Here is a 27,340-nt window from a genome sequence, read left to right as displayed (position 1 = left end):
AAATCTCTCTCCCCTTCCCCCTGGAGTTTTATTGTTGTACATCTAAGCAGAATGTAGTGGAGTTTACATGTTATTTACACAATGTAGGTTTATTTTGAAGTAACAGGAGTAAAACACATTGGATGATAAATATTAATGAAATGATCTAAAGAAAAAAAATGTGCTACCTTGAAAATAACCTGATATAATTTAGACTTTTATCATTGGGATTTCTTACCAAATGATAAGATAAGCTCTTACTTGTGCTTACTTGGATATAAATAAAATTTAGGATTTTACCAATTGAAGAATTGACGGTTTCTTTGTCTTGTTATTAAATATGAAGAAGATCCCTAATTCTTTGTGAGGTATTCAGTGTACACATTTTTGGTAGCACTTGAGAAATATTTCTGTGTTGGGGTTGGACATTATGGGCAATCAAACTGGAATATGAGTATACTCATTTACTACAAAGAATATGGAGCCCTGGCCAGGGTGGCTCAGTTGGTTGGGCGTCATCCGGTGCACCAAAATGTTGTCAGTTTGATTTCCAGTCAGGGCACATGCCTGGGTTGTGGGCTCAATCCTTCATAGGGGGTGTGCTGGAGGCAGCTAATCGATGTTGCACTCTCACATCGATGTTTCTCTCTCTCTCTCCTCCCTTTCTCTCTCTCTCCTCCCTTTCTCTCTCTCTCAAAATCAATTTAAAAAATCTTAAAAAAAAAAAAAAATATTGAGAATTATCTAACCAGTTAGGGAAAGTAGTTCTGAATTATGTGATGTGCAGTCATTCAAGCATATTCATAATACCTTTATAGAGTCATGGATATTTTATAATGTTTTTATCTTATGATTCTTTCTTAGTTGCTGATGTATATTCACGATGAGCGGATTAGGAGAAAACTCCTTGGATCCACTGGTCCCTGATTCACGAAAACGCAAATTGCCATGTGATACCCCGGGACAAGGGTAGGCAGTTTATTTTCTGATGCTACATCAAGGTCTCTTCCCCTTACCCTTATTTTTTGGTTTAAAGATAACATTTTAATTTTCTGTTATTTACATTCTCTGGTTAGATATTTTTGGTTTTTGTCTTTGCTTAAATACTATTATTTTACTTTATAGTAAGTAGAGTAGTATGGCGATGAGATGGACATCTTTATGATGTAATAGAAGCTTTATTGTTGATTCAGATAGAAGTGAGAATATTATACTAACAGTGTGATACTGTAAGAAGCATTTCTCAACGGAAGAGGTAGGAGTTAGGAACAGATAAACAAGATTATTATAAGAATTTTAAATATCTTTTAGGAACGTTATTAGTTGATATTTTGTTATTTGTGAGGCTTCATCATTCGTTTCCTGAGTGCAGTTAGAAGTTTAAAAAGTAGAAATAAAATACTCTGTAGCCTTTTAAGTATTTTCCAAGGTCAGTATCATTTGAATTTTAACGTGATAGTTGCAAAACAAAGGCAATTTACAATTTATAAAACCTCATCATTAATACTTATCCCTAATTTCCAGATTGATGAAACTGAGGTTAACTCTTCCCAAGGCTACGGGGCTAACAAAAAGGTGGACTTGAATTTAGGTTTGCATGAATTTCTGCTATATTGCACTACCTCTCTAAGACAATGTTTTGATAGTTTCTATTGGCTGAATTGAGATTTTTTTTACATATGAAGATAATGGTGTTGTGTAGGGACTGATTCTGCTCACGATTCTTTTGTGATAGGTATATTCATGTTTCCTCCCCCCTCTCCCCCTTTTAGTCTTACCTGCAGTGGTGAAAAGTGGAGACGGGAGCAGGAGAGTAAATATATTGAAGAATTGGCTGAACTGATATCTGCTAATCTTAGTGATATTGACAATTTCAATGTCAAACCAGATAAATGTGCAATTTTGAAGGAAACAGTAAGACAGATACGTCAAATAAAAGAGCAAGGTAATACAAAGTAAGAAAAACACTCAAGTCTTTTAGAAGGAACTTAACTGTTTACATTTCTTTTTTCTACCTTGTTGCTTAGGTGGGGGCTCCTACTAATTGAGGCTAGCCTCTGTGGGAATGGACAAATGAGTTCACCAGTTTTATGCTTTAGGAAACTGTTAGCAGAGAATTGGAAGGCCAGTGTTGTTCTCCTTGTCAAATGTTAGCTCTTTTTCAGGAAGCCATGGGATAGTAGTATGTTTAGTAATGAAGGAAATTTAGGGTGTCTTTATCTTCTTCCCTCCTGGGTAACTCTGAAGTTTAATTTTAACATGTAAAAATTTTTAGCATTTTCTCATCAGAAAATATTGTGTATGTGCATATGCACGTGTGTGTGTGTTTCTCTTTGTGCCTGTCCTGGGGACTAATTTGAAATTGGATTTAATCTGTCACTGGTATATGTGCTCTTTGTAGTACTGCTGTCTGTCTTTTTAGGAAAAGCTATTTCCAATGATGATGATGTTCAGAAAGCTGATGTATCTTCTACAGGACAGGGGGTTATTGATAAAGACTCCTTAGGACCACTTTTACTTCAGGTAAGTATATGGTTTTAGCTATCCAGTAAGGTGTGTTGATTTTTAAAAAAATTGTTGAAATTTTGGTTAGGTAATGAGAACAAAAAGACAGGTTTCTTTTTATGAGACAGAATTCAGTATTTTGAATATGATCGTAAAATGCAGTTGCAAACTGAGAAAGCAAACAAAAATATACAGAGGAGCCCGGCCAGGTGTGGCTCAGTGGTTGAGCATCGACTTAGGTAGGAGATCGCAGTTCGATTCCTGAACAGGGCACATGCGTGAGTTTCAGTCTTGATCCCCAGTAGGGGTTGTGCAGGAGGCAGCCGATCAATGACTCCCTCATCATTGATGTTTCTATCTCTATCTCCCTCTCTCTTCCTCTCTCTGAAATGAATAAAGACATATAAAAAACAAAACAAAAAAAACACACAAAGGAGCAAGAGAGGAAAGGTAACCCAGAATTTCAAAGCTGATATTTGGGCATATTTTAGCTCAGACGTTTTTGTGCATTTTTGCATGATTGATCATATGGCATACTACAATTTTATATTCTTGAGGAAGTTTAAAAAATTTTTTTCCCCTTTTTTAAAAATTTCAGTTACAGTTTACATTCAGCATTATTTTGTATTAGTTTCAGGTGTTCAGCATCGTGATTAGACAATATACTTTACAAAGTGTTCCCACTAATATTTCTACTACCCACCTGGCACCGTATACAGTTGTTACGATATTGACTATATTTCCTATGATGTACTATATCCCTATGACTATTTTGTAACTACCAATCTGTACTTCTCAATTCCTTCACCTTTTTCACCCAGTCTCCTAAACCTTCCCTCTTCTCTGGCAGGAATTTTTAAGACTTAATGTGCATCATTTTCTGAGTAGTTGTCTTAAATAGATATGATTAACTTAGACCACTTACATAATGTTTCTCTTATTTGAAGTCAGGGCCTGAAGCCCTTCATAAAGTTCACTTGTCAACTTTTATGTTTCATCTAGTTTGCTCCTCTCTTTTTTAGCTCATTTCTCTTTGTAAATTCTTGTGCAGTGGTATAGTTCCTGTAGCCTGACTTGGTATTAGATGGACAAATGGGAAGCGCTGAGGTTGATTTTTTTCATTTTTAAAAGCTTTGAAGATGTGATTCTTCAAAAAGTAGGTTAGACATTAATTCAGATTTTATGTTGACATATTTTTCCTGTTTCTTCAAATTGTCTTTTTATTTTTTATACAACCCTGTAGTAATGGTGCTAATGTTGATAGAAATGGTGGCTGATAGTTGTTTGCAGTGATGGTTAAATCAACAATTTTTTTCAAATTCTACTTAGCACCAAGGCCGGTGTCTTAGTTTAAGGCTGCCCTAATAAAATATCACAGATTGGGTGGATTAAACAGCAGAAATTTCTTTCTTAAATTTTGGATGCTGGAAGTCCAAGATCAGGGTGTCAGGAGGCTTGGTTTCTTTCAAGAGAGATCTCTCTCCTTCACTTGTATAGATGGCTGCCTTCTAATTGTGTCCTCACATGGCCTTCTCTCTCTTTGTGCATCCCTGGTTTTTCTCTCTCTTGTAAGGACACCAGTCATATTGGATTAGAGCCCTACCCTTATAACTTCATTTAACCTGAAAACCCTGTCTTCATTGAGGGTTAGGGGTTCAACATGTGAATTTTAGTAGGGATATAGTTCATTCCATAATATCCAATATTAACATTATCCCACTTTAGGCATTGGATGGTTTCCTGTTTGTGGTGAATCGTGATGGAAACATTGTATTTGTGTCAGAAAATGTCACACAATACCTGCAATATAAGCAAGAGGACCTGGTTAACACAAGTGTTTACAATATCTTGCATGAAGAAGACAGAAAGGATTTCCTTAAAAACTTACCAAAATCTACAGGTAGGCCCTTAATGTATATTTTCTAAATAAGGTGAAAAAAATGTTTTCTTGACCATTTCTTAGAAAATTGAATATACCTTTTAGGAAGCCGAGTAATTAAATTGGTGTAGAAAGGCAAGTGGTTAATAGCAAAATTTTCAAATATGACCTTGGTGAATTTAGAATATGGTATACATTTCATATGACCAAAATATACAGTGAGATACCTGTTTTAATTGAAATTATTTCAGTGTTTTATGTACAGTAGTTTTCCCTTATCCTCAGGGGATATATTCCAGGACCCCCAGTGGATGTCTGAAAACGTGGGTAGTACAAGACCTTATATATACTATGTTTTTTCCCCCTATACATACACACCATTTTCACTTAAAGGAAGCATTTTATGTCATATGCCAGCGTCACTACTCTTGCGCTTTGGGGCCATTACTAAGTGAAGTAAGGGTTACTTGAGCACAAGGACTGCTACTGAGATACTTGACCTGATAACCGAGATAGCTACGAAGTGGGTAGAGTATATAGCGTCGAGATTTGTGGGACAAAGGGATGATTCATGTCCCGGGCAGCGTGGGGCAGGATGGCACACAGTTTAAAACTTATTAATGATTTATTTCTGGAATTTTTCATTTAATAGTTTTGGACCATCGTTGACCATGGGTAATTGAAACTGTGGATAAGGGGGAACTCTACTGTATTGCCACCTTGAAATGTTAATGTAGACCTTACTATGGAAAATGTGTGTAATGAGAAAATATAGCTTGAGTTCTTGATGATGGTCATAAACTGAATTGTCAACTTTTAAAATTTATTTTCCGAAGTTAATGGAGTAGCTTGGACAAATGAGACCCAGAGACAAAAAAGCCATACATTTAACTGCCGTATGTTGATGAAAACATCACATGATATTGTGGAAGACATGAACACTAGTCCTGAAATGCGCCAGAGATATGAAACCATGCAGTGCTTTGCCCTGTCTCAGCCACGAGCTATGATGGAGGAAGGGGAAGGTAAGAGTGATCACGTTTGTGATGTTTATGAAACAGCAGTCAAACTTGTAGTTTCATAATTTCCATTGTTATAATTCTTACTGAATTTCATGTCCTCACTCATCTATTGAACAGACATTTAATGGTTATATAGATTTCTTACCTGGTTGAATTTTATTGTAGATTTGCAATCCTGCATGATCTGTGTGGCACGCCGCATTACTACAGGAGAAAGAGCATTTCCGTCAAACCCTGAGAGCTTTATTACTAGACATGATCTTTCAGGTAAAAAACTTTGTGTATTGCTCTGTATTACTGTTCGTTCACTTAGAAAATTTTTAGAAAAGTTAACTATTTCTACAGTCTGTACTGTTAGACTGTTCCCAGTGTAATGAATGCTTTGCGTGATTATTTCCTGTATTTCTTACACAATCCTGAGAGAGATTCACTAAAAACCTTGGCATATAAATTGGGTGTATTTGACAAGAGGGTACCTGGCTCTCTCTCCAAATAGCATTTCCAATCAAAGATTAATATTTATTTTCTCTAACTTCAAACCCATTTTTCATAAAGAAACAAATTTTCAAAGACATGTTTAATGAGGATTACTGATGTAATTCTTGACATCAACATGAACTTCAATCTTGGACTGTCTTTTTTTGACCGTAGGGGTAAAGAATTAAAGCCAGTGTGTAGTTGATAAGGCACAATGATGAAATGAAAAACAGTGGTGATATTATCTGTTTTTACTTTTAAGGTCACTCTTACGATCATGTAAACTTAAATGGTGATGCCACAGGTTTATCACATGCTGCATCTCAGAGATGAGGAAACAGGCACAGTGACAGAGAGGTGTGTTACTTGTCCAAGATCATGGCTAATAAGAGGAGAATTTGCAACTGGATCTACTTGATGTCAGACCTGAACTGTTTGTTTAGTATCCACCATGTGGACCCTCAAGTAATTTGATAAAATGGAGTAGGTTTAAATAACCATACAACAAAACTATAGCTGTTTTATACATTCATACACACACACACACACACACACACACACAACATTAATGTAAAAAATAGCTATTTTCAGTCAACCATTTATGCCAGGCTCAGTTACTTTTCTAGAGGCTGCTTGAGATGAATTCTCACAGATACAAAAAAAGCAAACAAGTTATTTATATTATGAATTCTCTCAATCTGTTTACACTGATGAATATTACTTTATATTGAAAAGTTTTCTCTTACCTTGAGATAATCAAACCTTATGACAATAATTTTTATGTATTATGTTATCATTGGCAGTCTAAATGTTCTCCCTAAATAACAATACTTTACATCTTGCTGAAAATATGGAATAAAACATCTTTACCTAACCAGGTTAGGAAATAGAACCTTTAAAAATTCTCATTAGTATTTTCCCTTAATATAAAGCAATACATATCTGTTATTAAAGTTAGAACTTACCAAGCAAGGAAACCCAAATACTTTAATCTGGTTAACACCTGAGAGCCATCTTACTATAGGTATAGTTGGTACCTTCCAGTTGCTCTCTGCTCTTCCAGGGAGATTTGCACTCAGTCTAATACTTTTTATGGCCTCTGGAGAGATTTTATCTCCTCTGTCCCTAATGTGTTTCATTTAATCATTTTTTTTCTGAATATCTATTGTGTTTGCCATGTGGCTTTCAGAACTGAGTTCAGGGGAGGTGGTTGAGGACAGACCATTCTAATTCTTGGCACAGCAGCAAGTGTTCACTCTTTCTGGAATGCATTTGTCTCTTCTCCCTAATCACCGCCCCCTCCCCAATTAATAAGATTTTTATTTGTCACCATTAAAGATCTGAAGTTTAAACAGGTTCTTGGACTAGTGGCTCATATCCATCAGCTTATCCAACATCAGTGCCTTTTCAGCTTTTCCAGAACTGTCATTCACCATGAAGAATCATGAGTTTCCCAATCCAAACTTGATTTTCTTCATGTTTACTTTTCTCACAAATGCATCATGGAGAGGATAAACAGATCAGCAGATTTTTTCTGTGTCTTTCCCAGTCTGTCTGGAATCAAGTTATTGACCAATTCTTCCAAGTCATTTGTCTGCACATCTTTTTTTTTTTTTTTTTAAATTCTCACTCAAGGGGTGAGGATATTTTTTCCATTGATTTTCAGGGAGGGAGGGGGGAGAGAGAGAAACATCAATGTGAGAGAGACACATTAGTTGGTTGCCTCCTGCACGCCCCCGGGGATGGGGATCAAACGTGCAACCCAGGCATGTGCCCTTCATGGAACTGAGCCTGAGACCCTCTGGTTCAGCTCCATCAGTTCTTGCACAGGTTGACCTTCTAACCACTGAGCCATACTGGCTGTCTACAAATCTTGTGTTATGATTTCTGTCTTCTAGATTTGGTGGGCCTTTTGGTGCTGAGTATGAGAGGTTGTCTGGATCTGAGTATTGCATTTTTTTAGTAAAATTTGTGCAGAACAGACAAAAACAACCATCGGTAGTCTTGACTTCAACGTGAGCTTTAGTCATAGTCTGACATTTTTTGACCATGTTTCATATTTTGTCACAGAAATTCATGTCATGGATGTTGACCACACAGTTTTGGTCCTGGACATTGTCAGTAATTATTTTGAATTTTCTAAATGTAACTTAAACATTCTTTATATCAGCAAGGCTCACTTTAGTAGCACAGCACTTGAGACCATCAGAGGCAATTTTGGTTCGTTGAGTCCTTGTTATTAGTGTTTTCCCAGTATTTCTTATGTTGAATATAGCTGGTGCTTTCACATCATACCAGTCTTTTTCCAAAATGGATCAACCACTTTCTTCTTGGCTCTCTTTTTGCCACTTTTTGTAAGGTATTTGTTCCTGGAGCCTACCTGGTACTGCTCAGAACTTGAAAAGGCCTAGCCAGTTTTTAAGGACTATCATGAAACCTATAATTTCATAGCATATTTGAGTTGTATATATTTTGTCTCTTTAGTGTATTTGGTATTAAGGAAAAATTGTTAAAATTCCAGAGTTGTGGATATGAGTATTTGATTAACCCTACTTGTATAGATTTTAAGTGTCCAAAAATGAAGTCACCTCTCAGATGGGAAGAATGGTCCCTACTGTCTGTTTAGGCAGGTATTTTCTCTTGCTTCATAGTTGCAGGGGCAATATCATCAGATATGAACAATTTTACTGGTAGGTGTTATTTTTTTCCTTTTATGAAAATGAACCTGAGGTTATCTGGACATGTTACTTTCTGTACATTCAGAAAGTAGTAGGAGGAGTGTGATACACTGTTATAGTCTATATAGCAAAACATTTAATGTAAGACTTTACTGAAGGACTGTGCCCTTAGACAGAAAAGCTTTGGATATAGCAGAAATTTGGATCAGAGAAGGTGGAACAAGGATTTAGTGTCTTTATTTCTTAGTGCTAAGCCATGCAGTATGCAACGAGTAAATACTTGTTGGTTGGATTTAAATTCTTATTTTTTATTTAATAGGAAAACTTGTCAATATAGATACAAATTCACTGCGATCCTCTATGAGACCTGGCTTTGAAGATATAATTCGAAGGTGTATCCAGAGATTTTTTAGTCTTAATGATGGGCAGTCATGGTCCCAGAAACGTCACTATCAAGAAGGTAAATCATTTTTGATTCTTGATATTGCTTGGCATGCTATAAAGCAGAAGCACATACATGACCGTAGTTTTGTGCATGTGGGGTAGGGAAATGATTCTTGAGCATTCTTAGTTTAGCCTATTCATAATTTTGTTGTAGGTCCAGTCTTTCACTGGATTTTGAAAATATTGCATTTGAAGTATATTTCTTTTCTATATATACCTGTTTGTAATTGTAGTTATTAGTAACAGGATATTTCCCCCAACAGCTTATATTCATGGCCATGCAGAAACGCCAGTGTATCGATTCTCTTTGGCTGATGGAACTATAGTGACTGCACAAACAAAAAGTAAACTCTTCCGAAATCCTGTAACAAATGATCGTCATGGTTTTGTTTCAACCCACTTTCTTCAGAGGTAATGATAGTTTACTGCATATTCTCATAATAAGTGCAGCGATGTCCTCAAATGCTTCATTATTAATGTAAAAAAAGAGAAAATTCAACAAGAAAAAGCAAGAAGGATGTTGGATTTACCGAAGTGAGTTTAGATTCCTAGATTGTTTTCTTTAAGGTTGCATTTTAATGTGGAAATGAGTATTTGCTCATTAAATAATTACTTCCTGGGAAATCTGGGAAATGGGAAGGCTAGTAGATAAAAGAACATATAAAACCTGACTACCTCTGTTAGCTTTCATGCCAATGGTATATTACATTGCTCTAAGAATTGAATTTAAAAGTTGAAGGTAGACTTTAAGAATAGTTACTAAATGAACAACACCTGAAGAAGTATTCATTCATTCATTCATTCATTATCTTGAGTAGTTTGCTGCACATCCTGGTTAACTCCTAGGTGGGCGGCAACTCTAGTAAAGCACTGCTGAGATTTCAGTTAACATAGCTGTTGGCCCTTTGCTGTGCTGTGGTGGTGTTACTCATTTAGATTTTGTGGCTTATTAAAAAGTATGTCACTAGGTTAATAATTGATCAATATCTAGATTGGAATTGTTACTAGGTATAAGAATGATGCCTAAGAAATTAAGTTCCTGGGCACTTCGTCCTTTTTAGAAAATCTGATTCTGGGCTTTAATTCACACCTGTCAATTTTTTTCCTTTTTTGCAGGGAACAGAATGGGTATAGACCGAACCCAAATCCTGTTGGACAAGGCATTAGACCTCCAGCGGCTGGATGTAATAACTCGGTAGGTGGCATGAGCATGTCACCGAACCAAGGCTTACCGATGCTGAACAGCAGGACCTATGGCTTGGCTGACCCCAGTACCACAGGGCAAATGAGTGGAGCTAGATATGGGGCTTCCAGTAACATAGCTTCAATGAACCCTGGGCCAGCCATCCAGTCACCATCTTCCTACCAGAACAACACCTATGGTCTCAGCATGAGTAGCCCCCCACATGGGAGTCCTGGTCTTGGCTCCAACCAGCAGAATATCATGATTTCTCCTCGTAATCGTGGAAGTCCAAAGATGGCCTCACATCAGTTTTCTCCTGTAGCAGGTATTCTTGTTGGCATTTTCTTTTTTCTTTTTTGGTAATTCTTTCCATACCACTGTAATTCTTACGAAGTTAACTTATTTTATAATAGAAACTCTGAAGAGTTAAATGGTGTTTTGTTATAGCATTTGGCAGTCAATTATTTTTCTCACTTTTCTCCAAATCCAGGTGTGCACTCTCCCATGGGATCTTCTGGCAGTACTGGGAGCCACAGCTTTTCCAGCAGCTCTCTCAGTGCCCTTCAAGCTATCAGTGAGGGTGTGGGGACGTCTCTTTTATCTACTCTGTCTTCACCAGGCCCCAAATTGGACAACTCTCCCAATATGAATATAACTCAACCAAATAAAGTGAACAGTCAGGATTCTAAGAGTCCCTTAGGCTTGTATTGTGACCAGAATCCTGTGGAGAGTTCAATGTGTCAGTCAAATAGGGATCACCTCAATGACAAAGATAGTAAGGAGAGCAATGTCGAAGGGTCAGAGAATCAACGGGGTCCTCTGGAAAGCAAAGGTCATAAAAAATTACTTCAGTTACTTACCTGTTCTTCTGATGACCGGGGTCATTCCTCTTTGACCAACTCCCCACTGGATCCAAGTTGTAAAGATTCTTCCGTTAGTGTCACCAGCCCCTCTGGGGTCTCCTCTTCAACATCAGGAGGAGTGTCCTCTACATCCAATATGCATGGGTCACTGCTGCAAGAGAAGCACCGGATTTTGCACAAGTTGCTGCAGAACGGGAATTCACCAGCTGAAGTGGCCAAGATTACTGCAGAAGCCACTGGGAAAGACACTAGTAGTACAACATTCTGTGTGGAAGGAAACGTCAAGCAGGAGCAACTAAGTCCTAAGAAGAAGGAAAATAATGCCCTACTCAGATACCTGCTGGACAGGGATGATCCTAGTGATACTCTCTCTAAAGAAGTACAGCCCAAAGTGGAGGGAGTGGATAACAAAATGAGTCAGTGCAGCAGCTCCACAGTGCCTAGCTCAAGCCAAGAAAAAGATGCTAAAATTAAGACAGAAACAAATGAAGAGGTAATTTGTTTCTATATATTCCAGCTTAGTCATTGTGTTTCATCCTTGCATTTCTGTATTAGAAAGACAATGTTTTATACACAAATTCTAATCTTGTATTTTAGGTTTATTTAATGGAAGTTAATCTTGAGCTATCATTTCTTTGTAATTCTTTTGGGCATCAGTAAAGTGTATTATGATACAATTTAGAAATATCAGATGTGTGTTCTAAAATGTGACAGTAACTCATTACCAGCCAATTTGAAATTTTTTTTTTCAAATTTATTGTTGGAATGAGCAGATTTAAGGGCATGCTAGAAAGAAACCAGGGGGTAGGAATGGGGATTTGTATTAAGCAACACCATTTTGATTTTTACCTAAAATCACATTTTATGTACGTTCTATATAAGCACTTCCCAAACTCTGCTTGAGGAACACGATTCTGGGAGATGTTAATATTTGCCTGAGAAAATTAAAGTCTTGGAGAAGTCCTACTGTTAGGATGTCCGTTTGACTTTGTTTATGCTAGTATTCTCCAAATTTATTGACCAAAAGCCCCTTTTAAAGCACACCTATGAATACTGTGTTGAACATCAGCTTGTTGCTTTTATTATTAATCATACTTGTTTTCAGAAGGTATGTGTAGATGCAGGCATCTTTGTCTAATGACCCTGACTACTGTTAGCTGGAAAACATCCTACAGTTTGAGAATTAAACATCTACTGTAAATTAAGGAAATGCCCCTTTGAGAGCACCTCCAAACCCAGGGGTTTATCTTAGTAGTTTAACTGTTCTTTCAAGAAAGAAGACTGGGGGGTGGGGGGATGGTCATAATTAGCCAGACTTTAAGTTGGGAGTTATCATTTCATGTAACTGTTGTATTTTACTGGTTCCCATTTCATCTATTTTCTTTCCATGAATATGTTTATACCTGTGTATCTAGTAATGTACACAGGTTAATTTTTAAAATTTTATTTTCAGGGATCTGGAGATTTGGATAATCTAGATGCTATTCTTGGGGATCTGTCTAGTTCTGACTTTTACAATAATTCCATATCCACAAATGGTAGTAATCTGGGAACCAAGCAACAAATGTTTCAAGGAACTAATCCTCTGGGTAAGAAAGAACTGGGTTTTATTCTTGCTGCATTTTAAACTTTTCTGCATACTTGTATGTACTCTTACATTAAGACTAGGATCCAGCTGGCATATATAACTTCAGATTGCATACTCTGCCTCTCAGGTTCTTATACTAATTTATAATTATGTGTTTGTAAAAACTTCTGGGACATTTTCCTATTTTTAAAAAAATTCCTGTCCAGCCAAGTGTGGTTCAGTGGTTGAGTGTCGACCCCGGAACCTGGAGGGCTCATGCCCAGGTTTTGGGCTCGATCCCCAATAGGATACATGCAGGAGGCAGCCGATTGATGATTCTCTGTCATCATTGATGTTTCTCTCCCTTCCTCTCTTTGAAATAAAAAAATAAATAAATTCCCTTTTTTAAACTAATACGATGCTGGTAATCATGGCATGTATAGGAAAATGTTCATCTTTGCTTGGTCCAGATGAGTACTAGGTACTAGGGCATATATTTTTCTAGGCACAGAGTATTGGGTTAAAAAGCAACCAAAACTGTAGCTCAAAACCTGTCCTTTGATACTTATGGAATCTTGTCATTAATTATGAGACTTTTCTTCTTTGGTGTTTGCTATTTGAACACCAGCTTCTTTTCTATAGCCATGTCTTTCCTCGTTCATCAATTTAATACGGATATATTGTATGTATTAATTGAAAAAGAATAGTTAACAATTATCTGAATGAAGGTTATTCATTTTCAGTGGCCCTATTTCCTAAACTGAAATGGATAATCAGATTAATGAAATAGACTGGAAAAAAGAAAAAGGTTAGGAGGAAATTTTATGTTTCAGCGCTTGTTTGATTAGAAGACACTTATCTGATTACACTTAATTGTAAAATTCTAACAGAGATGCCATTTAATAAGTAGACATAGGTGAAGAACCTTCAGCAGTTTGAAACATCAGTAACATTTTCAGGATTAAAGTGAATCAGAATAGGAATGACTGTAACAGGCTACAGATCAGTGCCTACTACGTCAGCCAATACTGAGATTCTTGTTTTTACTGTGTTTGGAATACAGGATTTTTTTTTTTTACTTAGTCTTTATATTGTAAAGGATGACAGTGTTTGTTTTTAGTAAGAAAGACATTGTTGGGTGGGTGGTATTGGTATTTATGTCTTCTACTTGATTATGTACCAGATCATCAGAGGATATTTATATGTATTGTGCTTCTATGTTTTCAACAGGTTTGAGGAGTCCACAGTCTGTGCAGTCCATTCGTCCTCCATACAACCGAGCAGTGTCTCTAGATAGCCCTGTTTCTGTTGGCTCAAGTCCTCCAGTAAAGAATATCAGTGCTTTCCCCATGTTACCAAAGCAACCAATGTTGGGTGGGAATCCAAGAATGATGGATAGTCAGGAAAATTATGGTTCAAATATGGGTATGTTATTTCTAATTAGTATTTGTGATTAAAATTTTCTTTGGGGAAAAGCAAATTGAACACTTAGAGCCATTTAAGTAACTGGGATTAATAGGTTTTTGAATAAAAGCAGCATAATGTTTCTTTCATGAGTATTCTGTTCATTTATTCTATGTCTTGGTTATTTAAACTCCTTTAGAAGGCTTTTGATCTAAGACATTTTCTAACCTGTAATGGATTCATACTGGCCCATGAAAAATGTCTTAATAGTTAGCTAGTCCTATTCTTAGGATGACAAAGCACTTTTTTTGTAATGGCTGATGTGTATAATGACTGTACCTAGATGATATAAGAAGGATTTTATTATAATATGGAAAAGACCTAATAATTTCTACCTGTTGTAGGTGGACCAAACAGAAACATGACTGTGAATCAGACTCCTTCCTCGGGAGACTGGGGCTTACCAAACTCAAAGGCCAGCAGAATGGAACCTATGAGTTCAAACTCCATGGGAAGACCAGGAGCGGATTATAATTCTGCTTTACCTAGACCTACAATGGGTGGCTCGATGCCCACCTTGCCTCTTCGGTCCAATAGCATTCCAGGTTCAAGACCAATGTTACAGCAGCAGCAGCAGCAACAGCAGCAGCAGCAGCAGCAGCAGATGCTTCAAATGCGTAAGCATCCCCTTCATGAAAAATGAAATTAGATATTTTAGAGTAATTTTTGCTATTGGCTTATTTGAAAATTTATTCTTTCTTTCTTGCTTCTCCAGGGCCTGGTGAAATTCCCATGGGAATGGGGGTCAGTCCTTATGGCCCAGCAGCACCATCTAACCAATCAGGTTCCTGGCCAGATGGCATGTTGTCCATGGAACAAGGCCCTCATGGGACTCAAAATAGGTGGGGGGGTTATTATATGACTCGAGTAAATGTTAGCATTGGATTACCTAGAAAAGGATCAGAGCACAGGAACAAACCTAAAAGAGGATGAGAAAAACTGTAATTAAGTAATCTGTTGCCATGTGGGCATTTCTTGGATAATTATATGTAAAAACGAGGCTGAGGCACCAAGCAATGGCATTCATGGGAGAGGGAGGAGACGGAATTATATTGTTCAGCTACCAGGACTCTTGAGTGGTCAAACCTGAGAGCCTCTGTGAGCTAGTTGTCTCTCATAATGTTCTAATTCTCCTCCATGAAGAGGGGGGTAAATTAGCACCATTTTTATAAGGTAAATGGTGTTCAGAGGATAAGCCTAGTTTTTATGAAAAATTAATTTTTAAGGATTGGATAATTCTTCTTAAAAATTATTTAAAACATTTAAGGGATGATGGTGATGGTGAACTGTATATAGCACTCTTTTGTAAAAGAGAGTGGATTATGTTTATATTTTATTTTTATTTAGCTTGGTCGGTAATAACTCATTTGCATGAAAGAAGCTACCTGTCAATGTCAATTCTAACTTGAATTCTATAATATGTTAAGCTAAGAAAAAAATGAATTGGTCTTTTGAGTAGTTATATAACCACATGAATTTATTTTTTATTTTTTTAAAATGTTTTTATGGATTTTAGAGAGAATGGTAGAGGGAGAGAGAGAAACATTGATCAGTTGCCTTCTGTACCCACCCCGACCCACCCCAATTGGGGATCGAACCTGCAAACTGGGCCTCTGTGCTGACTGAGGATTGTATCAGTGACCTTTACATGCACCGGGACAGTGCTCAACCAACTGAGCCACATCAGCCAGGGCACCACATGAATTTATTAACTTGAGTGCTTCTTTACCCAGTAGAGAACAAATAGTTTCATCACAGAATTTTTTGGGTCAGGAGAAATGTCTAGCTCCATGCCCTTTTAATGTGCTTGAGAACTGTGGCACCTTGCTGTGATGTATGGAGTTTGTATTATACTTGTCACTGCATGAGCTCTTTGGGTCAAGTATAACAAAGTTATTTTAGCAGGTTACCAGGCTCAGTTCGATAGTGCATCATTTCTATCCTTTTTTCCTGTTCTTTTGTTGATTTTTCAACTTATATGACTATTACCACCTCTATTCTTGTAGCGTCTTGAAAACTGCATCCTCCATTCCCAACCCCAGTCTCTGCTGTCCCCCAAATGCCTAGGGGTCTAGCAGTTACATTTTGATGATTAGAGGGGAGAAGCCTAAGCTAGATATGATGATTGAAGATGGCCTCATAAGTTTAAAATTGTGGGCTTTAAATTTAAATTAAAAAAGATATGTATGCTTTTATTGATTTCAGAGGAAAGGAGGGAGAGAGAGAGAGAAACATCAATGATGAGAGACATTCATTGATCGGCTGCCTCCTGCATGCCCCCTACTGGGGATTGGGATTGAGCCTGCAACCTGGGCATGTGCTATGACCAGAAATTGAACCGTGATCTCCTGGTTTATGGGTCGACACTCAATCACAGAACTACTCCAGCTGGGCTGTGGGCCTTAAATTTAAATTGATACCATTTGCTAGTCTCTGCTACTCAGTTGGTATTTATACTTATAGTATTTGAGTTATTGCATATTAAAATATTATGTATAGTTATTGTGATTATTTTTTATTTTGAAGAAGAAAAGCAACATTGTAATTGCAAATCTCCTTTTAGGCCACTTCTTAGAAATTCCCTGGATGATCTTCTTGGGCCACCTTCAAACCTAGAAGGACAGAATGATGAAAGAGCATTGTTGGACCAATTGCACACACTCTTGAGCAACACCGATGCCACAGGCTTAGAAGAAATTGACAGAGCTCTGGGCATCCCTGAACTTGTAAATCAAGTAGGTAGCATTAACATGGAAATCGAAGTATGTGTGTGCACATCCTTGAAGCCATGCACAAGACCGCCTGTGTTACTTGTGTTACATTACTACCTTCATGTATACCAGCATTAAATTGAGAAAATGTACTTTATAATTGTGATATTACTTCCAGCAACCTATTATTTTATAAAGATGCCAGATTTTAGGCAACTATAGAAAGGATCCTAATAAAACTACTGTGTAGTTTTAAAAATGTTGCTTTTTACTTATGTTAGTTAAGTCACATAACTTCTTTTCTTTTTGTTAATCCTCACCTGAGGATATTTTTTCCATTGATTTTTAGAGTGGAAGGGGAGGGAGGGAGGGAGAGAAACATCGATGTGACAGAGACACATCAATTGGTTGCCACCTGCACACGCCCCCCAGCCGGGGCAGGGGATCAAACCTGCAACCCATAAGGTATGTGCCCTTGATTGGGAACCTGAGACCCTCTGGTGGGCAGTCTGACATTCTGATCACTGAGTCACGCCCGCCAGGGCATGATGCCCTATCTTGGTGTGGCTCTCGTTTCATTCATTCTGCTATGTATTAGATGCACAGATAATTGCCTTTGGTTTGGGGGCATTTTCTTGTATAATTTCTTTAATAATTGTATCTCTTCTGTTTTTTGTGATCTTTCTTTCTGGGGTATCTGTTGACATGTTGGACATTACATTGATTCTGTGTTTTTTTAAATCTTTGTTTTTAAGTTTCTTTTTATTTGTTTGAGGCACTAATGTTGGACGCTTTCATCATCAAATATCTGGTGATCCTGGACTACCTTTTTATACTTAAGAGTAATATATTGAAAAGGCAGGATCAGTCTTATTTCAGGACTACCCAAATTGCAACATGTAGATTTGTTCTCCCCCCCACTCCAATATAGTTTTTCTAGAGAAGATCCTCCATTTCTTGCCTGGGTTTTTTTTTTTTTTTCTTTCTTTTAAATCCTCACCTGAGGGTATTTTTTCTATTGCTTTTCAGAGAGAGTGGAGGTGGGGTGGGGGAGAAACATTGACGTGAGACAGACACATTGGTTGCCTCCGCACATGCCCCAACCAGGGCGGAGTCTGCAATCGAGGTATATGCCCTTGGCCGAAATCAAACCCGGGACTCTTCAGTCCACAGGCTGATGCTCTAACCACTGAGCCAAAACGGCTAGGGCTGGAAATTTTTTTTATTGCCTGGTTGCATTTTGGGCTAGAGTAGTGAGTTTACAAAATTATAAAATTCTACGAGAAATTGTAAATATATAAGATTTTCTGTTTTCAGCCTCTGCCCTGTTTCTACCCTCTCTTGTGCTTGGTGTCCCTGAACCCAGGCACTTAGGGGAGTAGGTTAGGTAGAAGGTACAGCCCCTTGAGTGTGTGGAGTTCGGGAGCAGGAGGTAGTTGGCCCCCCCTGCTCTATGCTCAGACTCCTAACCAACCATCTGTGTGAGCACTGTGCCTGACCCTCTGCTGTCCCAGTGGAGTCTCCCATTGACTACCTGGGAGACATTTGCTCAGTTCTTGTGTGTTTTCCTCTTCAAGCACATGGGTCTGTTTCTCTGCTCTGTTGAGTTACGCCTCCCTTCTCTTTTTGTCTTTCAGATGCCTGTTGACCTATTTGATCTCGTTAACCGTCCTTATTCTCATTATTTTGTGGTTAAATACTACCTTTTTATTTGCTGTCATTTTAGTAGGGTTAGCAAGAGAAAATTGTTAAATGTGCACGATCAATTTGCTATGTTAAACTTACAGTATTTTTTACTGTATAAATTGTCTTTATAAGAGGTTATCTCCGATTTCTGTCTGGAGAAGGGAATTGGTATGATGGGACAAAGTAGAAACACAGATGCAAATTACTACAAGAGCCCTGAGAGTTGTCTTGAAAAGGGTCGTGGCAGTGGAATGGAAAGAAGGGTACAACATATGCCATGGAGGCAAAGCTGACAGGACATAGTGGATCATGTGTGCGTGCATGTGCATACACACACTTGGCAGGGAGAATGGGAGAATCAAGATTGCCAACTTAGTTCGGGATGAACGGTTTCGGCCATGTACAGTATTGTGATGCAGAAGAGATTGGAGGAGAATCAGGCTTTTGGGGGCGGGGCTATCGGGAATCACAACTTCTGTTTTCTGCATGTTAAGTTTGAGATGCCTGAGACATCTAGGTAAAGATGTTAAGTAGGCAGTTGCATAAGCAGAATTAGAGTTCAGAGACATTTGAATTGGAAGCAAAAAAATTGCCAGTCGTCGCTAGTGGATGAGAGCATCTAAGTAGAGAATGTAGTGAGAGAAGAGAAGAGGGCTAACATTCCTCCAGGGAAAGACCAGAGAGGTGGGCGAAAACCCAGTGTGGTGTCACTGTGCAATGGGGTGAAGTATGCTTTGAGGCGAGCCTTGGTGAGGGTGTGGCCTGCACACGTGGCATTCTCTACCTGTGGATAAAAAGATAAAGGCAAATGTACCTGATAGGCTCTTCTTGTCTGAGCATGGCAGGCTCTTCCCTCCTTCAGAATATTTATTTGTACCTCTTTTTCTGTCATCTCCTGGACATTATTTTGTACACATCCTTAGCAGAAGTGATATCTGGCACATAACAGGCACTTAATAAGTAAATACTTGTTGAGTGAAGCCAGCCTGCCCTCCGCTGACAGTAGTGGATGACCACCTTTAGGTGAATACACTCCAGGGGCTATGAGCTTTTGTCGATTTACCTGTCTCTTCCAAAATCACCTGTTGCAAACTTCATAAATTTCCTTTTACAAATTACATTAGAAATGACTAAGCATAGTGATTTTAATTGGTTTGTTTTATATATGCCATGGGAGGTCCATGTTGGTACAGAAATCTAGTCCGGAACAAATAGTATTTCTGCAGGTACTTAATACATTATATTTGGTTCAGAAAATAAGTTTGAGTGTCTGTCTGTGTGAAACCTTGTGCTAGGCACCTAGGACACAGCCATGAAAGATGGGGCATGGTCTGTGTTCTCATGGGACTTCAGACAATAAACTTGATTTTGCTTTTGGAGTTCTGCAACATCATTGTTCACATATATTAACTTTATTTTTCACCTTCTCTAGAGCATATGATTTCAGTTGCTTTCCCAGATGTACTTCACTGTTCATTTATGTGTTTGATGTTTAAGGGACAAGCTTTGGAGCCCAAACAGGATGTTTTCCAAGGACAAGAAGCAGCAGTAATAATGGATCAGAAGGCAGCATTATATGGGCAGACGTATCCAGCACAGGGGCCTCCAATGCAAGGAGGCTTTAATCTTCAGGGACAATCACCATCTTTTAACTCTATGATGAGTCAGATGAACCAGCAAGGCAGTTTTCCTCTCCAGGGAATGCACCCTAGGGCCAACATCATGAGACCTCGGACAAACACCCCCAAGCAACTTAGAATGCAGCTTCAGCAGAGGCTGCAGGGCCAACAGGTAACCATTCACATGCTCTGCTTTGGCTGAAGCTGCTTTACCTTTGGCCTCCTCAATTGTTTTTAGACTGTGTTCTTCAGGGCTCATGTCACTGGCTCTCCATCCCTTGTCAACTAAAGGAATTCCTTTTGTTTTCACTTCCATGTAACATTTTGTTTGTACAGATGGTTTCTTGTTAGGGGTGGTGTGCTAGAATTAGGTATGTTTTTATAAGAATAGTCAGTCCAATGGACAGGTTAAAAAGTCAGTGCCAGAGAGGATTGCTTTTGTGGGAGAAAAGTATTTCTTGATGACTTTGTAGTCCTGGAAGTAGATAACTTCTATTTTTAAAAAAGTCTTTAATAGTAATAACCAAATATTTAAACCTTATTGATTTCAGCATTCTTAAAAACTTTATTTAGAGAGAAACATAGATGTGAGAGGGAGACATTGATCGGCTGCCTTCTGCACGACCCCTGCCAGGGATTGAGCCTGAAACCCCAGCATGTGCCCTGATTGGGAATCGCACTGGCAACCTTTTGCTGCACAGGGTGACCACACTGGCCAGGGCTCAGCGTTCTTTTTATGTAACTGCTGGTTTCTAGATATTTTATAAAACTTGAGCTCTCTTTTAATATGCCAAGATAAGATATTTTTCTCAGTTTCCTTAATCCCCAACAAATATTTTAAACTTATTTATATTTGCATCGTGGGTGTGCTGAGTTATCAAATGCGTCAGGCTGAACCGTATAAGCAGGCAAGCGAGTTTAGAATCCAAGGAGCCAGAGATGCTTCTAGTGTATGAGTATTCCTAAGAGTCAGTTTTTAGTACTTGGGAACTGTGTTAATGTGCTCATGGTGTCATTTTACTTTTTATTTCTTCCCAATAAAATTTACCTAGGGAAAGGTAGTAGAGGAGGTAGTTTATTCAGTGTTACTCAGACCAAGTTAAAGCTGTTTCCCCAGTGGCCTAAATAATCCCTGAGAACATTTGACTTTACAAATCCTTTGAGTTCCTGTTCTAGATATTCTTTAAGCTGCAAAATTGTACTTTTACTTCTGATACCAAACAACAAAGCTTCATATACTTGCTAGCCAAGAACTTTTCAGCATGACGTTTGTGAAATGTGAAAATGGACTGGTTCAGCTTAGATGTGATGACTTAACCAGGTTAATGGGTTTGGAATACCATCGTGACTTCACTGGGTGGTGTTGAGGATTTGGAAAAGTATTTTGGGCTTATTAATATGTTCCATTTGCATCCTAACCAATCTATCTGTCTCTCCAGTTTTTGAATCAGAGCCGGCAGGCACTTGAAATGAAAATGGAAAACCCCACTGCTGGTGGAGCTGCAGTGATGAGGCCCATGATGCAGCCCCAGGTGAACTCCCAGGTAAGAATAACAAGTTTCTCTATGTTCAGTTTCACTGTCCTATGCCTAGCACAGGGTCTGGCGTGGCCTGTGGTTGGCTCTCAGTAAATAGTTGTTAAATAAAGTAATTCCAGATTTCTGGGTAAGAAACCATCTCATGGTCCTCTCACACTTTTTCTTTCATTCTTCTCTTGCTGGTGACTGGGAAGAATCAGAAGAGGAGAGGTTCTTTTATTAACACCACTGATTCGTGTTTTTAAAATTAATTCCCATTTGTGATCAATCACTGTGTTGTGAAAACAGCTATTACTTCTTAGGAATTTAAGATAATCTAGAAACTTTTCTCTGTTCTTGGATTATGAAACCATATGCTCCCTGGGCAACATTTGAAGTTGTAAGAACAATAAAGAAGAAAATAAATAAAACATAATCTTACTCTTCTTATAATCTCTGAGATGACATCTCTTTCCCATAGAGGAAGGGATATTAAAGTTCTTTCTACCTCCAGTCTAAAGTGGAGACTGTATTAAGGTATTGTCTTAATGTGCACGAGGCTGGTGATACCACAGAAGTCCTTTACTGTGGTCTGAAATGTTACAATTATTGTTCAAAAACAGCTGAAATGCCTAGTTTTCACTGTCTTAGGTCCACTTGCAAGAACTGATATCTGTATTTTCTTGATAATCAGACATCCTGTATAAGCTAAGCTAGGGTGCCCTCCAAAATGATAATAAAAGCTTGCTTTTGAAGATGGTCTCTCCCAGCTGGTAGAACACAAACCAGCTTCCTTGTTAAGTGCTTTGTCACCTCCTGAACTTCAGGTAGCTTCTCCTTACCCTCTGCCTCCTCTTTCAGAGGTTTAAAGAGATCGTAAGATTTTCTGGGGTGGATTCCTGCTTTCTGAGTATAACCCCATATTTTTTTATTTTCTCCCCTTCTTATTTCAAATCCCCCTTTCCCCAGTACACTCTCAATCCCGTCATTTTTCATCATATAGCTCTATTTCATAATTTCTGAAAAGTTTATCCTCAAAATCTACTCTAAGTAGTCTCTCACTTTGAGGAATGTTTTCTATTTAAAGCTTGACAACTGTCTGCTTTCAGCTCCTGACCCCCAAGTTAATTTCTAGGTCCCTATTCTGCAAATATCCACCCTCCTACCCCCCTCCAATAGCCAGAATGCCTTTACCAAGATGAGAATTGTGCATTTTTCCTTTTTTTGTAATTGCCAAGAAAGGCATTGGGTGTTTTTTTTTCTGATACCTAATATATTGTGGGGGTACTATATGCATGAAATTAGCTGTTTTTTCGCTATTATGTGTGTAATTGAATTTTTTCTTGGGTATTAGCAGGGTTTTCTTAATGCCCAGATGGTTGCCCAGCGCAGCAGGGAGCTGCTAAGTCATCACTTTCGACAGCAGAGGGTGGCAGCGATGATGATGCAGCAGCAGCAGCAGCAACAGCAGCAGCAGACCCAGGCCTTCAGCCCACCCCCTAATGTGACTGCCTCCCCCAGCATGGATGGGGTTTTGGCAGGGCCTGCCATGCCACAGGCGCCACCCCAGCAGTTTCCATATCCACCAAATTATGGTAAATTTGATAATGATAATGTCTGTCCCAAAGTAATATTACTAAGGACATAAGATTGACTAGATCTGTTGCATATTAAAAACAAGTACAAATACTGTTCACTCCGTTATTTCATAAGAAAAATGAAATTAATTCTCAGTGGTTAGAGCATCAGCCTGTGGACTGAAGAGTCCCAGGTTCGATTTGGGCCAAGGGCACGTACCTTGGTTGCAGGCTCAGCCCTAGTTGAGGCGCATGCAGAAGGCAACCAATCTATGTGTCTCTCACATCGATGTGTCCGTCTGCCCCCCCCCCCCCCATTCTCTCTGAAAAGCAATGAAAAAATATTCTCGGGTGAGGATTTAAAAAAAAAAAAAAAGAAAGACAACAGAACAAAAATGTCTACTGCACTGCACAGATAATTGTAATTGTAATTGAGGTAGATGGTCTGTCATAGTTGAGTATTTTTTTTCCAGGTCTTGTTTTTTCAGCTCTCCATATCTTAATTTGGAAGGAAAACTACCAGGTGTCATTGTGTTTCCCCCATTATGTCTCTAGTCTCTGAAGGCTTGGTCAAATCAGAGAAAAGGGTGTGTTGTGTGGGCTTTTGAGTTCCTATTACTTGTGAGTGAGACACACTAATTATAATAATGCTTATACCTCTTGGAGGTAGTGGTATCTACTGAGGAGTTTACATTTTAGGATGCATCCCTGCCCACTGGGGACAAAAGCTCTTCTGCCCTCTATAGAGGGACAGAGTGATGTGAGTAGTATAATACGGCGTCCCTTTTATACAGAAAGCTCATTGAACTACCCACCCTTCATGTGATCTTGGCAGTGTGCTTTTCTGCAGCAAGCCTGTTACTCTAGTTGGCATCTTGGTGAGAAGAATAACTGGCAGTTAGCAAGCAGCCTGTAGCAATCTGTCTTATACTTCTCACCTTCCCCTGCTTTTAAAAAAGAACATAAAATTACTATAGAAAGCTGGTATTCTAAAGAGGTAGCATTTGAGCATTGTAATTTCTTCTTTCTTTAAAGGGATGGGACAACAGCCAGATCCAGCCTTTGGTCGAGTGTCCAGTCCTCCCAATGCAATGATGTCATCAAGAATGGGTCCCTCCCAGAATCCTATGATGCAGCACCCTCAGACTGCACCTATGTATCAGTCCTCGGAAATGAAGGGCTGGCCATCAGGAAACTTGGCCAGGAACAGGTGAAGAACAAGGACTTCAAAAGTCATTGGTGTTCTAGTGCCAAAAGTTCAGGAGAGCTCTGTATTTTTGAGTTAAGCCTGTTTGGGTGGAGAGATCAAAAGGCCTGGGTTCACATTAGAAAATGTTGTTTGGCTCATCCATTTTGTGAATCCTTCCTCTCATGCATTTATCCATGAGACCATTGAATACAGACAGCTGAGAAAAGTAGAGGGCAGGCTGTCAGGGAGTTTTCTCTCTAATGTTGTTCTCCGCTTAAGTACAGTGACATTTGGCAAAACTGTGATAGTCTCTGTGTGCATGTCCTGTGCTACTAAAATGACCCAGGGGCTAATTTCATACTTCCTTTGCAGCTCCTTTCCCCAGCAGCAGTTTGCCCACCAGGGGAATCCTGTTGCAGCATATAGTATGGTGCACATGAATGGCAGCAGCGGTCCCATGGGACAGATGAACATGAACTCCATGCCCATGTCTGGCATGCCCATGGGCCCTGATCAGGTATGGGGATCTATTCTTTCTCAAAATGTTTTTGTTTTCTGGAAGGAACCAAAGCCTCAACTGTAATCTAAATTCCTAGGTAGATTTTTAATTTGGATGTAAAACTTAAAATACAGTCATTGAAAAAATTTTTGGTTTGAAGGCATTGGACCATTAGATACTTTTGGTAATTTGAGATCTAAGGAATCTGGCTCAGTCAGCCAGAGCCATGTTGCAAGCCATCATAGACACATGGATTCTTTTCTCTTGTGCAGTGTTTCACTCATGTTTCTTCTGGTTGCTAACAGAAATACTGCTGACATCTCTACACCAGGACCTCCAAAGAAATCACTGTACAAATGGCACCGCACTAGGATTATCGGGAGTAAGGAATCATTGTTCTAGGCAGCCAGCTTTGAAGAAAGGACCAGCTTTCATCTCCACAAGGGTATTCCAAGTGATGTCATTTGAGTAGGACTGGATTTTAAGCTGAAGTGTGATAGCTACCTTTTCTTTTTCCCCCTATGTATCATGGTGTTCAAAACAAATAGTTTTGGCGTTCTGCTTCTTAGAGATATGGTTCTGGAGGGACCGGAGTGTTACTGATTGCAAAACTCTCCCGTGTCCCTTCTGTCTGCCTGGCTATTCAGCCTTTCAAGTATATATAAGTGGTCCAGAGAACATTGGAGAAACCACGAGCGATGAGAGCATCTGGTTTCTCTAGTTGCAGCAGCATTGGAGGAAGAGCATAGTCCCAGCCCTCATTTGTTTCTGTCACCACTAGGCAGTTCTGCCCCATAGGGTTGGCATTTGAGTCTTCCTCGAATGATAGTGTTGAGTTGCTCCAGCCCTATTCTCAGTTGTCCTAGGCTTTAGCTGGATTTTCACTTGTTCCTAATGTTTTGTCACACTTCACCTCCAGGAATTCTCCTTGATATCAAATGGCCTTGTAGAGGGGGAAATGAGATGACAGTATTTAATGCAGCAGTAGCAATTTCTCACATGCTAACGTGCCGCCGAGTGCACTTTATTTAAAAAGTAGTGGATAAATGCAATATTCTTGAGGTCTTGAGGAATGGTGAACCACATTCCTGGTTTTTGTCTAAGCTGTTGGATAAGAACTATGATTTTGTTGAAAGTACTGGTGTCACCCTTTGCCTATATGGTAGAGCAATAATGCTTTTTGAAAATAAACTGCAGAAAACCCAAGGCCAGGTACTGCATTCTGAATCAGAATCTCGCAGTTTGTGAATAGATTTGCTTTTGTAAATATAACCTTTAAGATATTATATTATGTAAAATATGTATATACCTTTTTTGTAGGTTACAACAACTCATTTTTACAGAGTTTGTGAAGCTAAATATTTAACATAGTTGATTTCAGTAAGCTCAGTGTGGTGAGGTTACAAACAGAAGAGACATCCCCTGAATTTTGTGGCCTGGGGGAGAGGACAGCAATCCAAAGCTTTTCCTTCCCTCTAGCCTTAGATGCCTCACTCTTTTCAGTCCCTTAATCTAAAAGCTTTTTAAAGAGATCATTTGTTTAGATGTAGGCATTTAAATTTTTTAAAAAAATTCTTCTACCAAAACTAAGCACTTTGTTAATTTTGGGGGAAAGAATAGACATGGGGAAATAAGCTTTTAAAAAAAGGTATCAAGAATTAAAAAATATCAAGCAATTTGATTTTAAAAAGAATCTTGGATTTTAAGCTGCCCATAAATAAAACAAAAGCAATTCATGTTTTGTTTTTTGTTTTTAAATTGAATATGGCATCTTTTTGTCCACTTTGAGGATTGTGCTAAGGTTTTGGTTACCAGGACCTAAATCCCAATTGAGCTCTCAGGAGTAGAATCCTTGATGTGTGGTTTCTAATGTCTGCTCAGCTGTCTTGCCATTTACTAACATGATGTTTTCACCATCCCTGAGAATAAGAAATGTCCTGGTTATTTCGTAAAGATTCAGCCCCAAGAAGTCACTTTTGTGTGATTCAGAGCTGTAGTCTGAGCGCCTTTGCACTCCCTCCCTCTGCTACCTACCCCTGCCCTTGTCAGCTGTTGCCACTCCCTGACACTTATTCTGGTCGGTTGGGAATAGGGAAAAAAAAAAAAAAAAAAAAAATCAAATTTAATTCCTTGTATCTAGTTTACTTTTATTAAGTTCAAACAATTGAATGAAATTGGGTTTTTGGAATATCTATGAATCTCAAATGTCTCTGCTAGCCTTGGTGTCATTTCCTAGCAATAACTGAGAGCCAGTTAATTTTTATTTCACACACGTTTAGCTAATCTTTCTAGGTGCCTCTTGAAGGTAAGATCATTTCATTTCTTTGACTTGCTTATGAATAAGTGAAACCTGTATTTCTAGAACCACCATTAGAGTGGATTTGAGTCCAACACCTCATCCCATCTAAGATTGTAAATCCATCAACTTCCATCATAGTGGCCTGTACTTTTCAGATAACATATCCTCCTGTCTGGAGATGG

General features: G+C 38.6%; 1 protein-coding gene across 2 annotated transcripts in view; it reads left to right on the top strand.

Moving 5' to 3' along the window:
- The window catches only part of NCOA3 (nuclear receptor coactivator 3), a 98,471-nt gene extending 71,518 nt beyond the window's left edge, over positions 1-26,953 (top strand). Inside the window, exons 3-23 of one of the 2 annotated variants that reach the window (XM_081149486.1) lie at positions 844-948; positions 1,752-1,924; positions 2,402-2,502; positions 4,210-4,384; positions 5,200-5,388; positions 5,551-5,652; positions 8,860-9,000; positions 9,248-9,395; positions 10,101-10,492; positions 10,658-11,523; positions 12,484-12,619; positions 13,828-14,022; positions 14,406-14,678; positions 14,777-14,903; positions 16,625-16,796; positions 19,956-20,249; positions 21,517-21,621; positions 22,949-23,189; positions 24,207-24,381; positions 24,733-24,877; positions 25,165-26,953. In XM_081149486.1, coding sequence (XP_081005612.1) covers positions 863-948; positions 1,752-1,924; positions 2,402-2,502; positions 4,210-4,384; positions 5,200-5,388; positions 5,551-5,652; positions 8,860-9,000; positions 9,248-9,395; positions 10,101-10,492; positions 10,658-11,523; positions 12,484-12,619; positions 13,828-14,022; positions 14,406-14,678; positions 14,777-14,903; positions 16,625-16,796; positions 19,956-20,249; positions 21,517-21,621; positions 22,949-23,189; positions 24,207-24,381; positions 24,733-24,877; positions 25,165-25,176 — 4,248 coding nt within the window. In that variant the 5' untranslated portion in view covers positions 844-862 and the 3' untranslated portion in view covers positions 25,177-26,953. The remainder of the gene's footprint in view (positions 1-843; positions 949-1,751; positions 1,925-2,401; positions 2,503-4,209; positions 4,385-5,199; positions 5,389-5,550; positions 5,653-8,859; positions 9,001-9,247; positions 9,396-10,100; positions 10,493-10,657; positions 11,524-12,483; positions 12,620-13,827; positions 14,023-14,405; positions 14,679-14,776; positions 14,904-16,624; positions 16,797-19,955; positions 20,250-21,516; positions 21,622-22,948; positions 23,190-24,206; positions 24,382-24,732; positions 24,878-25,164) is intronic. The other variant, XM_081149487.1, reaches the window with a different exon arrangement.
- The last annotated feature ends 387 nt before the right edge of the window (positions 26,954-27,340 follow it).

Source organism: Miniopterus schreibersii (assembly GCF_964146895.1).
Source record: "Miniopterus schreibersii genome assembly, chromosome: 10".
NCBI classification, from domain to species: domain Eukaryota; kingdom Metazoa; phylum Chordata; class Mammalia; order Chiroptera; family Miniopteridae; genus Miniopterus; species Miniopterus schreibersii.
Note: the sequence above shows the minus strand (reverse complement) of the source record. Positions and strands in the feature narration are given on the sequence as shown.